This window comes from Struthio camelus, chromosome 7 (genome assembly GCF_040807025.1).
Source record: "Struthio camelus isolate bStrCam1 chromosome 7, bStrCam1.hap1, whole genome shotgun sequence".
NCBI lineage: Eukaryota > Metazoa > Chordata > Aves > Struthioniformes > Struthionidae > Struthio > Struthio camelus.
This window is the reverse complement of record NC_090948.1, coordinates 22,409,836-22,430,300: the sequence shown is the minus strand read 5'-3', so window position 1 is coordinate 22,430,300 and position 20,465 is coordinate 22,409,836. Positions and strand designations below refer to the sequence as shown.

Sequence of the window (20,465 nt, the reverse complement as noted above, 5' to 3'; positions counted from 1 at the left end):
CATTTAGGCGTTCAAGTTCGGCTCCTAAAAGTGCCTGGCCTCTCTCACACCTACTCACTGTGTTTCCCATGTCCTCTTTCTCACTAAGTCTGTGGAGAGCTCAGCACTACTATTCTGTATGAGAGCTCTAAGAACAGCCACAGTACATCAGACCAGACACCCATGTAGCTCAGTGTCCTGTCTGAGGACAAGAACAGTTCTGACAAGAACAGTTCTGATATTAGAGTGATATGGTAATAACGACAGTTATTAGCTTGTTCATGGCAGAAAAGGAACCTCCCCCCCAAAATCTTTGGACATACTTAAAATAGTGCTGAGAAGAATAGTAGGTCAGAGAGCAGCCCACCCTTTCTCCCCCCCAAACACAGAGTTAAATAGTGCAGAGTCAGGTTTGAAGGGGGTAGGGGGGAAGGGAATAAAACACTGAACATGCAATACAGAAAAAGTAACAACAGACAATAAGTCATCTGGAAAAAAAAAATCGCAAGAGTATGATAAAGAAGCAAAAAGATTGTTTCAGAGAGAGCCATCAGTAAGGCGAGGAAGATTTTTTTTTTGGAAGTCAAAATGCCAATAAAGTGATTACTTGTAGCTTTCCAATCCGAGATGAGGGCTCTTTGGTTTTAATGGGAACAGGACCTGTAAATTTCTGCATAAAATTACACTGCATTAAACATCAGATAAACAAGTTGATACCAGCATCTTCAACCACACCATAGTTCACATTTTAATACATCTATAGAAAGAAAATAGTTCACTGCTCACCAATTTCTTCTGAAGACACCTTGTTGTTAACACATATTCAACTGCCAGAGCTACAGTCACTTCTTCTCAATCCCCCACGAAACTTCCTTTGCAGGTGATGTTCCCCATATTCATTATGGCTTTTTCACTCCCTTCTCCTTCTACCCAGTATTGTGCTTTGCCACAGCAACCCTACAATTTCAATCTTCTCCAGGTGCCTTGTGGCACTCTCCTCTAGTTGAATCAAATCATGACAGCCACACACTTTTCTTATCCCCTCCTAAGACCCTCTGAGGCCACACTGTCAGTTCATGTTATGACTGCCATTTCTCTTTGTAACTGCCTATAATAGGGCCTCAGACTTCAAGGAAACCCATGCAAAAGCGAAGGGGGCTACAAAGTTGGATTGCTCAACCTGCAAGGAAAACACAGCTTCAGCGATAGGAGAGCTCCCCTACAAGGAGCAGGCCATCAGCGCCAGAAGTTAGACCAGCAGACTAAATGAGCAAGAGCAGCTGTGTGGCCTGAAGACGTTGATCAATTCTAGGACTAGAGGATAAGCCAAACTAGCTAAGGTGTTCTTCCAGGACTTGCTCTCCACAGATATGTGATTCACTGTGGCTCTGAGCTGGGCTGTACTGCCATGAGTGTGACTGTCTGCTCAGAGCTCCCTCAGCTAGGTTGAGGTAACTAGGTATTTGGAAACCAGACACTGTTCAGACACTGTTTTGGGAGGCTTTGATAGCATAGTTACATGCTTGAGGGATTCAGCTGAACCTCAGACAAGCTGAGGTCACTCTCATACCAGACCACTGGTGGTAAGGAAAAAGGGAAGAATAGCATGGTTCTCTATGTCAAGGAGGACAGCACTTCAAGTGAAGACCGGCTAATTCCCAGTTCTACAGACTAACCCTGTGTTCCTCAGTCTAGGGGAGAAAAAAATATAATGAAAAAACAAACAGCTCTGATGAGGCACAAGCTAGAATTGACATCCAAGCTGCCTTTCCCAGAAATGTGTTGCTCAAGATTGAGATCAGGAGTAGGAGTCTTGTTTGCTCATCGTAAAGCCTCCAATACAAGATTTTCAATAAGCACAGATCTTTGCTATGTGCCAAGAACTCCCTTCTGAGAAAGTGTACCTGTCATTTAAAGATCACATCCACTCCAACAAATACACTGGTGCTTCAGAGAAGAATGAGCAAGGGGTCAAATCATGCCTCATTTTCCATCATACTGAACCTGATACCTAACTCTTCACTGCCTTGCACTTTGCTCTCATTTAAGTGAGTGGGCAGTGAATAAAACACTGTCTCAATAGCATTTAAACCTCTTGTAGATAACAGTGCACCTGCTGATAAGCAGAGACAAGTTTGGTCACACGTTGCTGCATTTCTGCAGCTTTGCAAACAATAAGCCCAGGCATTTTCATCTTTTCAGGAGACTTATTTAAAACAACACAATGCATGACCCTTTTCTGTGCATGTTGTTCAAGGCACAAGATTCAGGTACTCACCTCTGTGGTTTCTGCCTTCAGAACTTCATCTTGTTTGGCACTTGAAGCATTTTGCAGAAGGTTACTGCTTTCCAAAAAAGGGCTAGCACTGGGCTTAACAACTGTTTTCTTCTCTGGTATTTTCTGAAAACATTTAAGACCAGAAGTCAATATGAATAGGGGAAAGGTATGGTCTGCAGGACATAAAGAACAAACAAAGGTTTTTACGATCTCACTTTCACCTGCACAGAACACTACCCACACCTTTTGACTCTGCATTGCAGAGTCATTGCGTATTGGCTTTGTAATGAAAAGGGGCTGTCCCTTCCCCCACTTTTGGCCTACCCCAGCCTTCTTTGTCTATGCTAATGATACATAAAATGAGTTTGGATAAACTTCCAAATACATATACATTTCTTGTACACAGGGCAGCTGGAAAAAAGCACAAAGCTAGCTAAGGAAAGCTATTTCTAAATTTTCAAGCCAGCAGGCTCCAAATACAACTGCTAAACCCTCATTACTTAAAGCCACCCTTTCCACAATCCGCAAAGAGGAAACTTCCATAAACTATTGCCAGTTTTCTATTTATGTGTGCAGTTGGAAGTTGGGTTACGTTAAAGGAAAAGTTTGCTTCATTTTAGTTAAATTCTAAATACAATTAGGGTAGCAGTTCAGAACACATGTTAGAACTTTGAGCTTAGACCATCTATAATGCACGCTGGTTCATTACTCACTCTCATTAGCTGCTCACTCTCTAAAAACAATCAGGAGCATTTCAATATCACATTACTGCCTTAAATTAAATCAATGTAATGATGTAAGTAATCAACCAAAGCTCAGGCCTGTATGACTCACAAGCAAGTCACACTGCCTACGTGAAACTGAGATTTCATTTGCCAAGATCTGGAATCTGTGCCTGGATGAGCACAAACACTATGAAAGATGGACAGCCTTACAATGGAGATTTAAATTTCTTCTGTAAAGGGACTGCATCTAAAAATCTGGGCTCATGTATTAATTATTGGATTATTATTATTATTGTTAGCCAAAAGAATTGAAGTAGAAAGGAAAGTGAGCCATACATAGTCTGTAAGGAAGTTAGCCTGATTTTTCTAGATTTATGTTGCCAGGCAATTACAAGTTCTGTTCCAAAGATCAACATTCTACCCCAAGCTAATGACCTGGGTCTCTTGCACTGGATACACAATCAGAATTTCTTACACAACCCATTAAGCCTTTTGAAGGAAGTGAAAAAAAAAAAAAAACCCCAAACACCAACACTTACTCCCTGGCTTTTTGCAGTAGAAGAGGTTGTTTTGAAGAAACAGATGTCTCCCCTTGTTATCTTTATAAACCCGGTAGAACTGTCTAGGTAGCTCTAAACTTTGTTTTGGAAAACAACAACAACAAATCTAAATCTACTCCAGGAGACTTCTCAGTAATAGGGAAGTATGTGAATCCCAGGAGTTTTTGCTGAAAGCATAGCTATACCTTGAAGAAGTAGCTGGTACAGGGAAAGAGATGGAGTGGAAGAAACTGCTACAGTCCTCACTCCTGAGAGGGTAACTATATAGCCAGCCTAATACAGCAGGAATTAGAACAGGTTCATTTGAACTACTGTAGAAGTGGTTCAAGCTACTTCACTTTGCAGCGGACGAAGAGGGCCACACAATCATTTAATGCCTCAATGAGAGGATAACCTTTTACGACCTTTTAACCTGGTTGATAGTTATTAGCTATTTGTAACCTGGTAAGGGAGACTGCAGGTTTGCGTTTATTGCTACCCTTCCCACACTGCACACCAACCCTAAAGAATTTAATTGCCCTCTGGAGCAGAGTAAGCTGAAGTTTTCCCACCTCCAGGAAATCACCATCTATAAAACCAAACAGACCCTGAACAATACATATACAATTCTACCACTCTGATTTCTGCTCAAGTGTGATCTCTTACACCTCAGCTAGTCCCCGTGACATACAAGGAGGAAGGGAATAATCCAGTTCTCCCATCCCTTCTTTGGGAAATCTACTGCATCTGTTTGCTTCCTATGTTTTCAGGGTCGCAACAGCCATTTCTTTTCTCTCCCCCCCCCCCCAAAAAAGACAAGATTTGTTCATTAAATGAAATCATCTCTTGCAGGAATACATATGGAAAAAAATCCCTTCCACACACTTCTTTCCAAAGTCTTTTACAGAAGCTATTTACAGTAGAGGAGCAGATACCAGAGGCTTTGTTTTAGCAGTACTGAAGAGATCATCCTCATCGTCATCCCCAAAAAGCCCTCCTCCAGATGATGGCTTCACAATATGGTTTACAGACTGAAAAGACAAAAGGGGAAAAAAGATGTGTCAAGGATCAAAACCACATCTCCTGCTGCCTGCAATGCCTAAACTGATTTTAGCACTTGGCCCTCCCTAGAGATCAGTGACCTTTAAGCAGCGTCTAAAGAAGGACTATTGGAAGCTTCACAAGCTGCACACTTCAAAGACTGTTTTCAAACAGGTTCAGAGGAGAGTTTTGAACTCACCGTGGATTTCTTGGGGCTGGCAAAGAGGTCAACATCTGGATCATTGTCTTTCTGAAGCTTGTGACTGAAAAGCAGCTCTTCATCTTGAAAAACTCCAGTGCTTTTGGGATGGGTGCCTTTCTCAGAAGGCTGGAAGGAGAGAAGACAGGTCCACACAGTAAGAAACCCCCTCCTTAAGGAAGGCATCTAGTTCACAGGCTTATTTGGCTAGCGATAAGGCAGACCTGCAATTCACCTAAGGCTACATTACAACCCTAGTAATGCAAATACAACTTTAACCATCAGTTGTATTTTTCAGTTTGACTGAATTTGCAAAACATACCATATAAATGCTTGTATTACAATCTTTTCATCAAAAGGACCTGTTAACCAGAACGTAAAGTTTTAATTAGAGCCCTCCGCTGGCCTGAGAACCTGCCTCTACTATTTACCATTTATGCCTCTAGGGATGTGTGTGTGGGGGGGGGGGGGGGGTTCAGTGACTCCACGGCTGAACGCTTTCCAGGAAGGCTTTGAAAGGACTTGAGTTTTCCTCAGTTCATGGGACAGACACAGCTTCTTGCGACCATCTTGCAATGTGCCCCAAAAATCACAGGATACATGCACAACAGGTAAATGAGTGTACATGCTAATAATCTGTTTTATCTCAGAGGCAGCTAGAAACAGGGATTTTTCTCTATTAAGAGCTATCTATTTTATTCAGCTCCAGGGATTTCTGAACAGAGTGTGTAGGGCCTTTAGGGCTGACAACTTACATTACTTTACAATATTGTGACAGAACCTTATAGTATACTGTAGCATTTAGTACGCGCTTTTAGACATGACTTCAAGTTTACTTGAACAAATTTTTTGTGCGTCCGCATTTGAATAAGAACATTGCCACGGATCCAAGGATATCACAGCTGAAGATTCAAAGCCCACCTCTTAATGACATATACTAGTTCAGGAAAGCCAGAATATGGAGAAGGGGAAGGAAAAGAAAGGGGAAAAAAAAGAGAGAGAGAAAAGTTATAAAGCACAAGACTTCAAACTCCACATCTTTCTACTTTCTAGCTCCTCTGACCTTGAAAGGTAACTGGAGAACGAGTTACCCTGCAGACATCAAGCAACTACACAAACATCAGTACAGATTTTTTTTTGTACCAGCACACACTAAAATGTTTTAGACTTAGTAGGAAAAGTTTACAGACAAAGAGATTCAGGATCACAGGGAAGGGCAGGCACCATTTCTCACCCATATAGTTTGGAAGTTCAGAAATGGAGAAAGACTACTCTGTATGGCATGAAGAGGGGGGGAAGAAAAAAACAAGAGCTCCCCTAGAAAAGAAGAGGTAGAGAGGCAGAAACACTATTTCCTAGTATTCCAGAACTTCCCTAGACTCACCACACCAATTTTTTTCTGTGTATTTTTAATGCCATCATCATCTTCCACTCTCTCTTCTTCCTCCTCCTCAAACAAGCTTAAAACTGTTTTAGTCTGGGTCTTGACATTTTTCTCCAGAGCTGGTGGCGACGTGGCAAACAGATCTGAATTACTGACTCGCTCCAAGGACGTTGCTGCAAAAGGCTCCAACTATAGTTAAAAAACAAACAAAAAACCACATCACACACAGAGGCTGAAATTTAGCTCAGGGTTGCCCAAAAATGCTGTTTCCTTGGTTAAATACCAGCAGTTGTCAGAGTTCTGCAATCTAGTACCACAGCAGACAAATTCGATTCATTTTTCCTAAGCAGACAGAATAGTAACATGTAGGTATCCAAGAGACGCTACAACAGATACAGAAGGGAACACACTTTATAGTTCTGATGGAAATACAGGTTTCCTCTTGTATCCTACACCATAGTGCTGTGGAAAAGTAGCTTGCTGCGTAAGGTTTCCTCCCCATATATATACCAGGTTGCATCTGCTGCCCAAAGCTGCATTCAGCAGCTTTGCTGTTATCTCTGATGTACCTAGTTAATGCAATTTGGGATTCTTCAGAGTGGGCAACACTATCTGAACCCCAAGGGCACTCAAGAAAGCATAAAGCATGATAACAGTACCCTGGAAATTCATCAGCTGGTAATTTCCCAACAATCACTTAGAAGCATGCACAAAAGTAAGTTCTGCTGAAGCTTTTTCCATAACGCACTCATTTCATTTGGTAAACACTGCTGCCCAGAAGAAATTCACAACTCTGAGAGCCACAGTTCCTCAGCTTTTACATTCATTTACATTCATCAGATGCAAAGCCTACACATTAGTGTAGGCTGTTTCGTTTTTAGAAGGAAAGATCTGTGCATGTAAATAAAAGTTACCCCACTGAGTCTGCAAAAAAAGGAAAACCCAACTCCTGTCTATGTCAACTGGGAAACAACTTTTAAGTGTCATTTATTCAACTTGCTGGTTGGCTCACTGGCTGGCGGGCCAACAAGTGGTTTTGCAGCAGGGAGACCAAGTTTTTTCTCCTTAGCAATAGGAGAGGCAGTCCAGAAAAAGAATTCTATCGCAAAGCAGTGAAGAGATTTTTAAGATGAACCTTTGCCAAGTTTCTGATTAACATAAGAAAAATCTCACTTTTGCCTTTGTCTGCTGCCTTGCAATGTCTGCTCCTCCAGACACAGGAACTGCTCCAGGCTCATCTAAACACCACAGTGCATCTTCTACCTGTTTAGACTTCGCTGCATCTGGCACATCTTCCTTTTTCTCCTTTTCTTCTTCATTAAAGAAAGGTGGTGCTTGTGCTGGTTTTACTTTCTCCTACAAAATTGAGAATGATGTTGACAAAAAATTGGTGGACGTACAAGAAGAAAACAGTCCTGTGGAACAGCAAGTTCTTAGCTTGCCATTTGCAGGGGTCTAGAACACTGGCAACATGCTTTCTCTCTCCTACTTTATTCCCATGGGACATTCCAATTCGTGAGTTTCAATTTTTAGTACTATAGGCCCTTAAGTCTGGTTAAAGAGTGCCAGGAAGCGTTTTCAGGCTTAGAGTGGATGTTCTGGAAATCTTGTCCAGGTTACTGCACTGTCTCCTGTGACTGCCAGTAGCTAGACTGTGGCTTGGGTCGTTCTTTTTCTGTTCCCAAGGCCACATTTGACCCAACCTGAAAAGGGCAAGGGCAGGAAGAATGTTTATGGGCTATGACAATTGTTTTCCTGGTAACCAGAAAGGCAAGATTGGGGGGGGGGGGGGCGGGTCAGAGTCTCACCACAGATACAACTGTATTAAATTTAGCATTCCTCCTATTCCAGAGGACCACCAGACAGGCAGTACACTACGGGCTGAGCTTGTAAGAAACAGAACAGCATAAACACCTTCTACAGGCTTTTACTGGCCCTCTGTTGACATATTTGAATAGTCAGCTTAGGTTGAGGTCACACAAAAGGTTAAGTCTGTCCCTTCTAGTGGCACTTTACAGTTGAGAGTTCTCAGAACATCCTCAGCAAGGGCTTTTAGCGTAAGCTGAACAAATCTGGGGGCAGCAACCAAGGAGATTTTGAAATCTCCATTAGGCTAAGACTAGCGAGAGGTTTCGCATGCATGAGTTCAGTCTGCCCTGATCCCATTTCAGGTTTTCTAGAACTACCATTGTCTAAAACAAGTTGGGCCTACTCTCAGTACCTAGCAAGGAAGTTACACTATGAAAAGACTGATTAATGTTCCACGTTGGTTTTAAAAGAAAGGGGGAGGTACCACTGCAGCCTTAGCAGCTGAAGGAAGTAGCGCTGATTGGGAGCTGAAGAGTGATTCTCCATTAATAGCATCATCTTCAAACAGCAGTGATACTTTCTGTGGCTTTCTTTGGCTGTAGTGAGGGAGAAGGAGAGGAGAAAAGTTGAAGATCAATGCAAGAGTTTCAGAAGCCATGCACTGCATTCATTTCAATAGTATAACTTAGGGCTGTCATTTGCAAGGACAGGCCCTAGGTAAGGGACTCCTCACTTCGCAGCAATCCTACCATCCTCCTACCTCCCCTGCACAACCCTCTGCAGAAACGGGGACGAAAAGGGGTCAGGCAGAATTCCTCGTTGGAGGCAGTGAAATGACGAGCCCAATTTGACAGTGGTGAGGAAAAACAGCCACCACACAGATACAAAAGAAGTGAAAGAGTCCAGACCAGCCTGTTCCCACTCACGCATCTCTACTTCTTTCTCAGCAGCAGTAACAAGGGAGAACACTTGTAATGTGCCTGGCTCTGTCAGGTTTTGAGGGCAATGCTAGGCTGTTCTGACAAACTTTTTCCCCATCAGAGGTTTTCACCTCTCTTTAGTGATTGCAAATAAATCCTCCTCATCGTCTTCCTCAAAGAGGCTCATCTTCTTCACAGCTTTAGCCTGACTGATGGTGCTGGCTGGTTTTGCAAGGTCCTCTTTTCGGTCATCATCAGAAGGAAGCTTAGCTGGCTTGGAGACATTCCAGTGGTCCTTCAAAATAAGGAAAATAAGTTCCTTTCATCTTGGTCAAAGCCACTTTCACATCATCTCTACAAGCAAAAACATTTCAGCACATTGGCAGTTCTTGCATCCCTCTGCTGGTTTCCTGCCTTTCTATTAGCAACTCTGGTCTTACGCTGCTCAAGCTTTACAGAGGGCCTAGCCTCCTTTTGGCACTTGACATTAGTGCCATAAAACAGGGTACATACACTTTCCTATTATAATTGCTCTCTAGAATTGAGATCAGAATTGCAGGAGTAAAGTCACTGCTGGTCTGTGCCATTTAAACAATTGAAGTGTGATGCATGGAGAAGCACAACACACACCATTACTAGTGAGCATGAAGCTGCATTTCCTAGTTTAATCAACTTTTAGCAGTACTTTTTTCTCTGGAGCTAACATTTAATCAAACCTACTTATCGAGCAAGTAAAAAAATCTATATTAGGAAGAAATATTTCTGGGGCCGAGAGAGTTTTCTAGCTGACAGGTTTTCCTATTCCCAGCACTTCAACTGGTTTGCCTCTTTCCTCACTTTCTTCCCTTTCTGAAAGGGACTGGTTTGGGCTTGCTTTATTTTACATGAAGATAGAAATTAATGCCTTGCTTTATCTAAGGGTACTATTATCTAGTAAAAAAAAAAGCAGTTACAGGACAGATACTAAAACGAAGTCCAAGCAAAAGAGCAATTTTTTTTTTTTTGGTGGAAAGTTCTGGATACTATTGATATGAGTTAATTCCAAGACTTTCCAGTCAAGTTTTTAATTACTCAGTGCCCCTGCCTTTTAATTAAGTTGCAGGACAGCACCTAATCCCTTCCTAGTAGATGCATGATTATTCTTCCAGAGACTGGTCATGTTTAATTTTCCCCATCTCCAGCCTTCCAAAGGCTTACCTAGCTAGAACTTCTAAACTTTCACCACAGTAATAAAAGCAATACGAGGGAGCAAACCCATTTTCCTCTTGTATTAATTATTTTATTATTAATACCAAGCAATTATTAATTTAGTAAAGTCAGGTTTGCTGGCAGAAGCTTCCTCCATTTGTTATTCATTTTTCTGTAAGTTACATGGAAAATACTGATTATCCCTTCCACATGACATCTTGTTAGTCAGATCCTGAGTAATTTTGAACCAAGCATGAGACAGCTTCCTCAGGTAGAAACAAGTCACAAGAATAAAGCAAGCGCAGCATGTGGACACAAAACAGTTTCACTGTGTGGTTCTAGTGCTGGTTCCTGTCTCAATAGTTCTGTAGTTTGCCCATTATAAAGCCTAGTAACCCCTTTCAAGCAAATCTCTCTTCAGTACCTCCTCATCACTGCTGAACAATAAGCTGGAGGCTTTCTTGAGTGGCTCGGACTGTTTTGCTTTCTCTTCCAGGGGTTTTGCCTGTTGCTTCTTGGCAGTCACCACACCAAAGAGATCCTAAAAAATAAAAATAAAAAAAAAAGTCAAGATGGAAAGCTCACTGAGAAGACATCAGCATGCAAGACAGTGTTGCCATTCACTTCTGAGATGAGTTGGGCAGAGAAGCAGTGTTTCCTGAACCCTTTCTGAATACAGTTAAGTGTGATGCAGTACTGTGGTACAGGGACTAAAACACACAGTACTTGATAGACCAGAAACCTCTAATAACACAGCCCGGTTTTGGCCCACAGATTCTCCACCACAAGGCTTGACTAGCAGCCAGAAACTACCCAGCAATTCTGTTGCACAGCACTAAAACAATGGAGCACAGTTTCTGCATTTATGTAATGAGATAGGGAATTAATCCCATTCTGAGAGGATGGGAAAAGGGAAACTGAACCACTACTATTGGACAACAATCAAGGCTTTTCACCTGAACACACTCATGCAAGATTATTGTACGGCTATCAAAAACATATACAAGTAGATGCTGCGTTCACCACCTAACATTTCTATTTATGCTTTTCTCCATACAACTTGCACTTCAGTTCCATAACAGAACCTCCTCCGCAGATACCAGAGAGCCTGTCCACGTTGCAGAATGTTTCACTATGCTGCCAGCTGCATCTGCAAATGGTCCCTTCTCAGAAGGGAGATGAGCTGGAAGCAGCCCCCTCTTGGAAAACAACAAAAATCAAAACAGCCTCTCCCCCACATACACTTTTATCCCTCAAGTTTTCTGAAGTCCCAGATCTCATAGCTCTGAACAGATCTCCTTTTTGCCTCAGGTTATGACTATAGCACAAATTAACTCCTCCTGAAGACTGAAAGTCTAGAGTTGAAAGTTCTCTGAAGGGTGCGGTGCGTTGGAGAGAGAAGCGAGTCCAAAAGATACTAATCCAGGTTTGCAAAGCTCCTTGCATGACCTGTGCTCTGATCTCACTTGCTGCGCTAGAAGCTGTGATTCTTACGCAATGAAACTCGAGAAAAAAGGAATTCACCAGCCATTACAGAGGTGAAGCAAGAAGTATTCCACACGGCTAGGTACCCCAGGACAGGATAAAACAGCTTCTCCAAGACCATATCAGTTCTATAGCTCAGTGTTCTCTAGCCATATCACAGAGATCATCTCCTTAGTTTAAGTCCAGAGATGAGATGCACCAACAGCAAAATTCTAAAGAGACATTAAGAATCTAGAAGAGTATCCACTTTCTCTCACAGTATGCTGTCCTCATGCACAGAGCTGCTACACGATATTAGAAGGTAGATTTAGCACTCTAAATTTAAAGAGCTTCAGTTATAAGCTCTTAGTGTTTTAAATTTGTGTTTGAATATTTTCTGCTGCATTTGTAACAGGCTATTCAGGAAGATTCACATACATAGCCAGTATCAGGAAGTGGCACTTACCTCTTCATCATCATCAAATAAGGAGAGTGGAGCTTTTGCCATGGGCTTGTTGGTGGAGAGAGGTGTTGCTTTAGATTTCACGGTTTTAGTTGATGAAAACAAGTCCTGCTCAAACCAAAGAAGTGTCACTTGGCAAAGCAATGCTATCTGTTTTTTAGAATTCTAAATGTGACATTCATGTTTTCCCTTTAGAAAAAAAAAAAGTGTTCATTGTGTCCATGAAGTGGGGAAAGATTATCCAATTCAGATGTACTGACCACCTGCAACTCCACAGGGGTTTCCCTCAGCTTTGCAATTAGTTGCTAGCTCGATGCCAAGAACACAAGATTAAACACAGTCTTCCATGATTGTTGCTTTTGATTGGCTGTTCTTACCTCTTCAAGATTTCAATTTATGCCTGTGTGGGTACCACACAAGGTTAGGTTTCTAACGTTGGGGAAAAAGTTCTCAGAAATTTTACTCTTGGAGCAAGCAGGAACTTTCAGGAAGGCTGGGAGCAGAAGCTTGAGTGTCAAAGTTCCCAATCCTACAAATAAACAAGGAGTCCCCAAATACCAGCAAAGTCAGAGCAACCCAGATCCTAAGGAATTCTGCAGGGATTTATTAGAGATACTCACTTCAGAATCTTCCTCATCAGAGAAGAGGCCCCTCTGTTTTTTGGGAGTTGTTTCAGCTAAAGGCTTGAAGTCCTCAGTTGAAGATAGTTGACTCTTTTGAATAAGTAAAAATAAATAAATAAATAAGGCACAGCACGAACACACATTTAGAATGAATAAGGGCAGGCAAATCACACGATCCTTTGTCTCTAGGAGGAGCACTGCCAGCAGTGCTCAACAGTGGAAGAAACAGGACATGAGCTTGTTATCAGCGGGCTGGAAGCTCAACACCTATGTTATGAGTGAGCTCCTCCAGTGTGATCAGAGCTATGCAACGGCTATTCCAAGAAAGCCCATAGGTCTCTCCTCCCCCACCATCCTTCTCAACAGGAAGCCTATACAGCAACTCATGCCAGACCCCCTGGTAAGTTTAAGGAAAATGACTCCTTTAAAAAGTTGTATTCTGTAAAGGAGTAAGACAGTTTGTGCCAACCAGAGTTTCCTGTATTAGCACTGCACAGCCCAAGCCTGCCACCAGTTATGTTGCCAGAAAGATTCCAGACCTGAGCATTACTGTCAGCAAGCCTGGAATATAAAACAGCCCTCACTCCCTCAGAGAGCAGGGGTGGTGCTGCTGAATCAGTTCTCATCCTTTCTTGGAGGAAAGCCAAGTGCTATGAGGTTAAAAGAAAACCTTCCCAGCCTCCCAAAGGTCTTCTGAATGGAAGCAGAAGCAATGGCATTGGACAACCCTCCCATTACCACTTCTGCTCCATGACAACAGTTACTCTTGCATTGCACCAGAAGTAGAAGGTGGCTTTAGGTCATATACGCAGATGCTGCTCATGGGACAATAAGGAGAAAGTCCTACAGCAATTTGCATTAGACATCCCCAGTACTGTACGCTTACCAGTTTGGAGGGGAAAAGAGTCCCCTCTCATTATGTAGCTCCTTACATTCATACAATCCTTGGACAGTGAAAATACATATATATACCTATTACACACAAACTATACATTGTGTATTTTTAATATATATATATATAGATAGATACACACACAGCGAACATATACAATCTCTGATATAGAAACAAGAATTATCACTTTCCTCAAGACACTGTTCTGGAAAGGAAGAGTGGAGTTGGCGTTAGGAGGGTCTCTAACTCTACATACTCAGAACAGCATCTGGAATATTCTACAATTCAATAGCTTTAAGGTGAAGAACACCTTTTTGAGTATTCATGAAGTATTGTATATATTAGGTAGAACTGTGACACCTACCCTCCTCCCCCACACCATACACAAGCAACAAATTACCAGTTAAGCTGTTACCAGCTTGTGGTCAGTGCAAGTACCAACACAGTATGTGCAGCACACAGCCATGCCTCCAAAGGTTCTCAAGTCAGATGGACATTCATTTCAGCCATGAATGTAATGAATGATTTTTATTAACAGAGATTTATTATGTTGCTATCACTGAAGTCCTGTCTCCGTGAGACTCCTCCAGTCACTGACCAGCCACAGAAAACCTTTAAGAAACTCAGAATTTGAGAAGCAAAGCACACTTAAGAACCCCTGGAACTGTCTGCCCATGGAAGACCCAATGAACCTAGTTCTGCCTCTCTAATATGGCACTCCCACATTGTTCTACAGAGAAAGACTACTTCAGCTGCAAAAAAAGCAGTAACTTTTTCCTAGAACAGTAGCCATAAGATCAATTTCTATACTATTACCTTTTTTTCCATGGCTGTCTCCTTGTGGCTTTCTGCTTCTTTAGTTGTACTGGCAGCCACAGGAGGAACAACAGTTTTTTCCTTGAATAAGTCGCCTTCTTCGTCGTCGTCAAATAGATCAGATGTGGACTTGACTGCATTAAGAAACAAAACAAACAGGGAATGACTAGAACAGAACAGCCACCACTGACTGAGACAAGATACCCAAGTTCTGAAAGATACCATGCTCCGTTTTTAAAGGTGACCAACTTAGATCTTGAAGAGAAAAAGCTAGGTAAGCTTACAAAGTGAAATACCACTTACCTGACAGCACTGGTAACAGACAATGCAGTCCATAAAAGCAGGGCTGTAGTCAGTTAGCACCTCCAAGTCCCTGAACACAGCATTTCTCATCAGCTTAGTATCTCTAAAGATCTGGAGCCTGCCAATATGGAGTGCTGAGCACACCAACTCAAAACTGTCTGAATAAAGCCTTTATCGTTTCCCTGCTTTAGATACTGTCTTAGAAGTAGAAGGAGCCTCCAAAGAGAGAAAGGTCAGTGGATACCATGTATAAATAAGCCAACCCCACACCACTCTGTCTGTGGAAGAGTGGTTTTTGCTACTCAAACCCCCCCCCCCCAAAACTGCCATCAAAAGAGGAAGAAAAAAAAAAAAAAAACCTCACACAGGCAGAAGTACCAATAACAAGAGATAGAAAGGTTAAATAAGAGTAGGAGAGCATAAGCAGTAACACAAAGTGCCAGGTATGAATTTTGTAACTCAGTGGTTCCTATCAGTTTGAATTTTGATGACCTTTGATGTTTAACTTTCCACCACACACACACGGAGGTACCTGAATCTGGAGGCTTCTTGGTTGCCACAAAGAAGTCATCATCGTCATCAAACAGAGCAACTTTCCCAGGCTGTTTGGGGGCCTTCTCTGTACTCCGTGCCAGAGGCTTCTTGTTGTTTTCCACAATTACAGAGGAATTAAACACATCGCTCCCACCTGCAGGTCAGATGGGGGAACCCCCCCCCAAGATGTCATTGCAGGAGTTTCCAGAAAGCCACACTCATGCCTCAGTAACTGGAGCCAGGAAGATAGAGTTCATCACAGCAACTTTTAAATGCACTCCTGAAACACTGCCTTACCAAAAGCACTAGCTACACACTTCCTGATAAAGCCAAGTCAGAGACAACAGTCACTCACTCATAATGCAATCACTTCTTCCTCAAACCTGTTTGTCTTCCCTAGGATCATCAGCTAGGTTCTGTGTTAAAGCTAGAAGACCGATCGGTCCCCACACTGTGGTCTGGATGGACTTCCCAAACCAGAATCCTACCTTACAAACCAGTAAGCCGTGTCAGTGTTGACAAATAAAAATGGCAAGATGTTTGAGGAGAGGGGAGGACAGGTGACCAAGTTCTCCTAAAGAGGAGTACTTGTCATGCAAAACCACTATTACTGCAGTGTGAGGCTGCTTGGCCCTGAAATTCCTGCCAACAGGATTCAGACACAGCAGTGATCAAGATGGAGCAACCTGACAGCAGCCACTTGCTCTGCATCTGGTGTGAAAATGATTTGCTTCAGTGATACATATAATCTGGGTAGACTGTCTGCAAACAGATTTTTAGACATTTGGATAAAATCAGCAGCCTGTCTTTTTATTCCTTATTTATAGATGTTTTTAGATGTTTGGGAATGGTGAGCAAAAAAGACTTTAATTGAAAGGCTGCTAGAAAGAGTAGAACAGCTGCTGTTTGGTTAAAGTCAGCAGATTGCATGAATTTTGAGCATTCACAGCAGCAGTTATTATTTAAAACAAACAAATAAAAAAACAAAAAACTCTCAGCTAGTTACAAAGTGCCACAGGATTTACAGTAACACAGCCACAGATTTTGGTTAGTTTATTATTAAACATTCTCAAGTTCCTAAACAAACCGTTCACTGGAAATTTGTTCATCAAGCAAGTTTGAATAGCAGATGAGTCTCAGTCTTGATCTCTCTCTGGTGACTTTAGTCTGTTGTCTACAATTTACTCAAGGGAACAACTGAATACTGAACAAATGCTACGTATAACTTAATCACTGATGAACTAGAATAATACACAGTATCAGAATTATGTGAAATTCACTGCTTATGCAGCAGTACCTCCAAGAAAAAACAAAGGTCAAAAAACTCTCAATTTGCCATTTCAAAGTTTTCTACCAAGTTTTATAACTATGTAGAACAATCATTGCTGATACTTGTCTTTGATCCTGGAGCAAAATGGCTGTATTTGTATCCTTCCTACTCTAAGAAATGTGCTGACTGAGGGCCCAGTTAACCAGTCATCATCTTAAAATTGACCTTTCTTAATAGAGGACAAAACTTAAAAGGTGAGGTAATTCATATTAATCAATAAAAGACTCTACAGAGAGACAAAAGTTACTGCAATGCGGGAGATTCAAAATGACTGGGGACATATGTTTCTTTTGGTTGCTCAGCTTCAAATCGGATAAGGAACAGGCTTCTCAGCACAAACATTTTAGCTGCAAATTGTAGACCTGCTCCCTTCCCCATGTAGGGAGATCTTCCTAACCAAAACCAGAAAAAACAAGTGTGACACAACTGTGACTGTGTATACTGGACATTTAAACAACATAACATCAATTCAAGTAACACACATCCTTAGGAGTAAACTAGCATAACACTGGAAGCTGACAGAAGCTAATATCTGCCGTCAATGATATCTACTCCCAGAGCTCTGACAGAAGCCTTATTATCCATAAAGCATGCTGCAGATTAGGCTTAGCATGGTAGAAGCACCTGTATTTGTCATTAAGTGCATGATTCAGCAATACAGAGTTACTGTATTTTGATATTTTTCTTCTTTAAGAACTCCTCAGTACAGTTTAAAGACAAGAGCGTTTGGTGCATGAAGCGATTTGCTATTGAATGAATCATACCTGGGAACAGACACACTGCACCTGCAGGAACTTTCTTTAAGGACTTTGTGGAGGATGCTGAAATCACAGGAAGTACAACACAAACCAAGAACTTAAAGATGGAGGCATTTGCTTTATGCTGTCAAAGCCTTCAGAATTCTACCATAGAAAGAACAATCTGAGAAGTCTTCTGAGGTCCGTTTTTTTGGTCAACAGCCCAGAAGTCTTTAGACACTCGTCTTGAACTACTGGTTTTGCAGACATATATCAGAACAGTCTAGCTGTTTATGTTCAGTTAAAGCTTGCCTATGACACTGAAGCTTATACATATGATATACATCTACAGAACAGCATTATTTACAAGAGTTCACATTCACACTTCTAACACCTCCAAAGCATTAAGCAATTTAATCCCAGCCCATACCTGAAAGTTCAACAAGTACAATCCTTCAGCAAAAGCAGCTGTGGTACAGAATGTGTGTGTGTATGTATCAGATTCCTTAGGAGTCTACATGCAGCTAATGTGCAACTTAAACATGCATTAATCTAGTAGAAGAAATCTTGCCCCTGCTTAAACCCACCACTGAGAGCCTGCAAAGTACTCCTCAGCAACAGGAACTCAGCGCCTGCAATAAGCTCTGGCAACATGTAAGGACATCTTTTCAACTCCAGGAGAGAAGGTTTGCAAGAGAGAGATCATAGTGAACAAACACTTATGTTTAAAATTCAAGGAAAACAGATGTTGGCAACTCTCCTCTATTCCCCAGTCCTGATAGAGAACAATTGCTTCCCTACACTTACTACTTTGGAAACAAAACACTAGCTGCTAGGTGTGATAAAGCACAGCATATACAGGACTATAGGAAGCAAAAACTGGTTCTTACCTTCATTTATTGGAACTTGCTCCTCTTGCTCTTTTGATTCTTCTCGTTTCGGTGCTTCAGCAAAAAGATCACTCTGATTGCAGATGAAGATGCAAAGGGTAGGGAAAAAAAGCAATGAATTTGTCAATTGTAACAAGCAGCAGAAATGTCAGTTTTTACACCTAAAATATCCACTTCAAGCTAAGACAGGGGAGGTAACCACCACTCCCTTCTTAGAAGGATGTCTGCATATATAGACTTAAACCTAGCTACTCAAGCAAGCGTTCACTTGAGTGCACATACTCAGAGTAGCAGCTTTCTACCCTCTACAATTTAGATTAACAATCAATGTAAATTAAAGGATAGTCAGCTCACTGCAGAGAAGGAATGATGTTTTATTTGTTAGATTCTGGTTATATACACTCTTCCAAGCTTTCCTATTTAAGCTATCCAGTAAGGTTCAAAGGAAGATTTCAAGTCAGGACAAATATAAAAATACTCCTGATCTTATTATGCACAAGAAGAGTGATTTATATTGTTGTCAGGGAGACTCCGAGACACTAGTATGGTGCAGGGATATGCAATACTCTTGAATAATATAAGACAACACACTCCCACAAAAGTCCTTGAGAACCAGCACAGGAAAGTGGCATGGGTTTGCTCCCACACACATACACAGCAAACAACCCTTACAGCACACACAACTGCAGCTGAAACAAACCAAGACATTCTTTCTACGTTCAAGCCCAAGAGAAATTGAGGGGCTGCTCCTCAGGTTTTGTGCCCACGTTGCAGTTGCCCTGTGCTGATAACTCAGCTGAATCTCCGAGAAGCACAGCCTGGATTTCCAGGTAACCTGCAAATCCAACAAGTACTGACCACTCAGTTTCTCAAAAGTTTTCCTCCTAAGGAGGCTGAATAAGAAACTTTTTAAGTGAGCTCCCTGGAGACTCAAAGCACATGTCTTCTTACAAAGCTTTGTGAAAAAAGAGCAGTAATACTTAGGAAGCATGAGGAGAAAGGGAGAACGGTGGCAGTGATGTTGGTGAGTTACTGCGCATTCATCATTTACTATCTGTTGGTTGACCTACTGTGGCTGCCTTCTATAAGTGAGGCCTCTTCTACTCTACAAGGTAATTGAAGATAAATTTAGCCCTCCTAGCTGATCAGCTTTCAAGTTATTAAAAAAAAAAAAAGTATGCAGGCAGGCAACTATCATAGACAAATCTGTCATAAAGGAAGCACGTTAATATTTTCCAACAAAGGATATATTTGAGCAGGAAGTGTTGCATACAGCTGTTCTTTTCCCTTCATGCTATGCCCTTGTCTGGTGCTTACTGGATATATTCCAGCAGATTAGCACGTTAAGCTTGAGGTCAGTAGTACATGAGGTTTCCTTTCAAATTTCACATGGTAACAGCCTCAGTTCCAAGGAACACTTGACTTCTGTTCCTGTAGTTGCTGTAGTTGTAATTAGGAACACAACATCCTGCAAAGTCAGCAGTGTGGCTGCCATTCTCAATCAAGCCTGACAATTATTAATATCAGCTGCATGATGAAGTCAGAGGCAGTTATTTCTTTTATAATTTTGCTGTCAGATTCTTAAAATTTATTAGGTACCCACCATATTTGGTTTCCTTCTCCCTTCACCTGAAAAAACAAACGATGGATTGTCCAGCACAGACTGGAAGAACTGTGATGCTAATAAAAGGACAAAGATGCACTTTGTGTTGTTTCCTCATCAAGTCAGCTATAGATATATCGCACCAGAGTAAGCTTAAGGTAAACTTTCCTTGCCAGTGCAGGTAATCCTGCAACTGTAAAACAGCTAGAAGATAGAGTATAACATTATTGCTCTCAGGGCCTTTCAAGAACAGAACAGAGAAATCCAACAGCATCACTGTCCAGATGCAGTCTGTGAAAGATAAGATAGGAAGGACATTGTGTTCTCTTCCCCCTCAACCATCTCCCAAACTCAAGGAGAAAGAAAGACAAGATTCAGTATTCTCACAGACATTTTAAAAGAAATCTTGTTTGCACAGAAACAGATTGCACGGTTTCTGGTTTATCTATGTAGGAAAAAGTGATGAGCTGAGTACGCTCTGCCAGAATCAGAACCTCCCTAACGTAATGCTAGGACCATACTAGCATCTCTATCAGGGCCATCACAGAAGAGATGACTTTGTGCTAAAAAACACACCAAAAAACCCCCCAAAAACCAAAAAAAACCCGAAAAAAACAACCCCCCCCCAAAAAACAACAAAACAAACAAACAAACAAGACCCCTACACATACAAGTAGCTTACTTGTTTAGCTCTTTTTCCAACTCAAAAGCTACACTACCCCAATATGCTTGAATGCTACCTAGCGTT

General features: G+C 41.6%; 1 protein-coding gene across 7 annotated transcripts in view; it reads right to left on the bottom strand.

Moving 5' to 3' along the window:
* The window catches only part of LOC104146054 (WASH complex subunit 2A), a 36,372-nt gene that overhangs the window by 6,659 nt on the left and 9,248 nt on the right, over positions 1-20,465 (bottom strand). For 2 of the 7 annotated variants that reach the window (XM_068950216.1, XM_068950220.1), the window contains 15 exons: positions 18,115-18,187; positions 17,252-17,308; positions 15,156-15,311; positions 14,321-14,454; positions 12,610-12,702; positions 11,993-12,097; positions 10,487-10,603; positions 9,006-9,169; positions 8,439-8,550; positions 7,319-7,501; positions 6,146-6,334; positions 4,762-4,890; positions 4,457-4,552; positions 2,258-2,380; positions 587-649 (listed from right to left, as the gene is read on the bottom strand). In XM_068950216.1, the coding sequence (XP_068806317.1) occupies positions 587-649; positions 2,258-2,380; positions 4,457-4,552; positions 4,762-4,890; positions 6,146-6,334; positions 7,319-7,501; positions 8,439-8,550; positions 9,006-9,169; positions 10,487-10,603; positions 11,993-12,097; positions 12,610-12,702; positions 14,321-14,454; positions 15,156-15,311; positions 17,252-17,308; positions 18,115-18,187 (1,794 nt within the window). The remainder of the gene's footprint in view (positions 1-586; positions 650-2,257; positions 2,381-4,456; positions 4,553-4,761; positions 4,891-6,145; positions 6,335-7,318; positions 7,502-8,438; positions 8,551-9,005; positions 9,170-10,486; positions 10,604-11,992; positions 12,098-12,609; positions 12,703-14,320; positions 14,455-15,155; positions 15,312-17,251; positions 17,309-18,114; positions 18,188-20,465) is intronic. The other 5 variants (XM_068950218.1, XM_068950222.1, XM_068950221.1 and 2 more) reach the window with 3 other exon arrangements.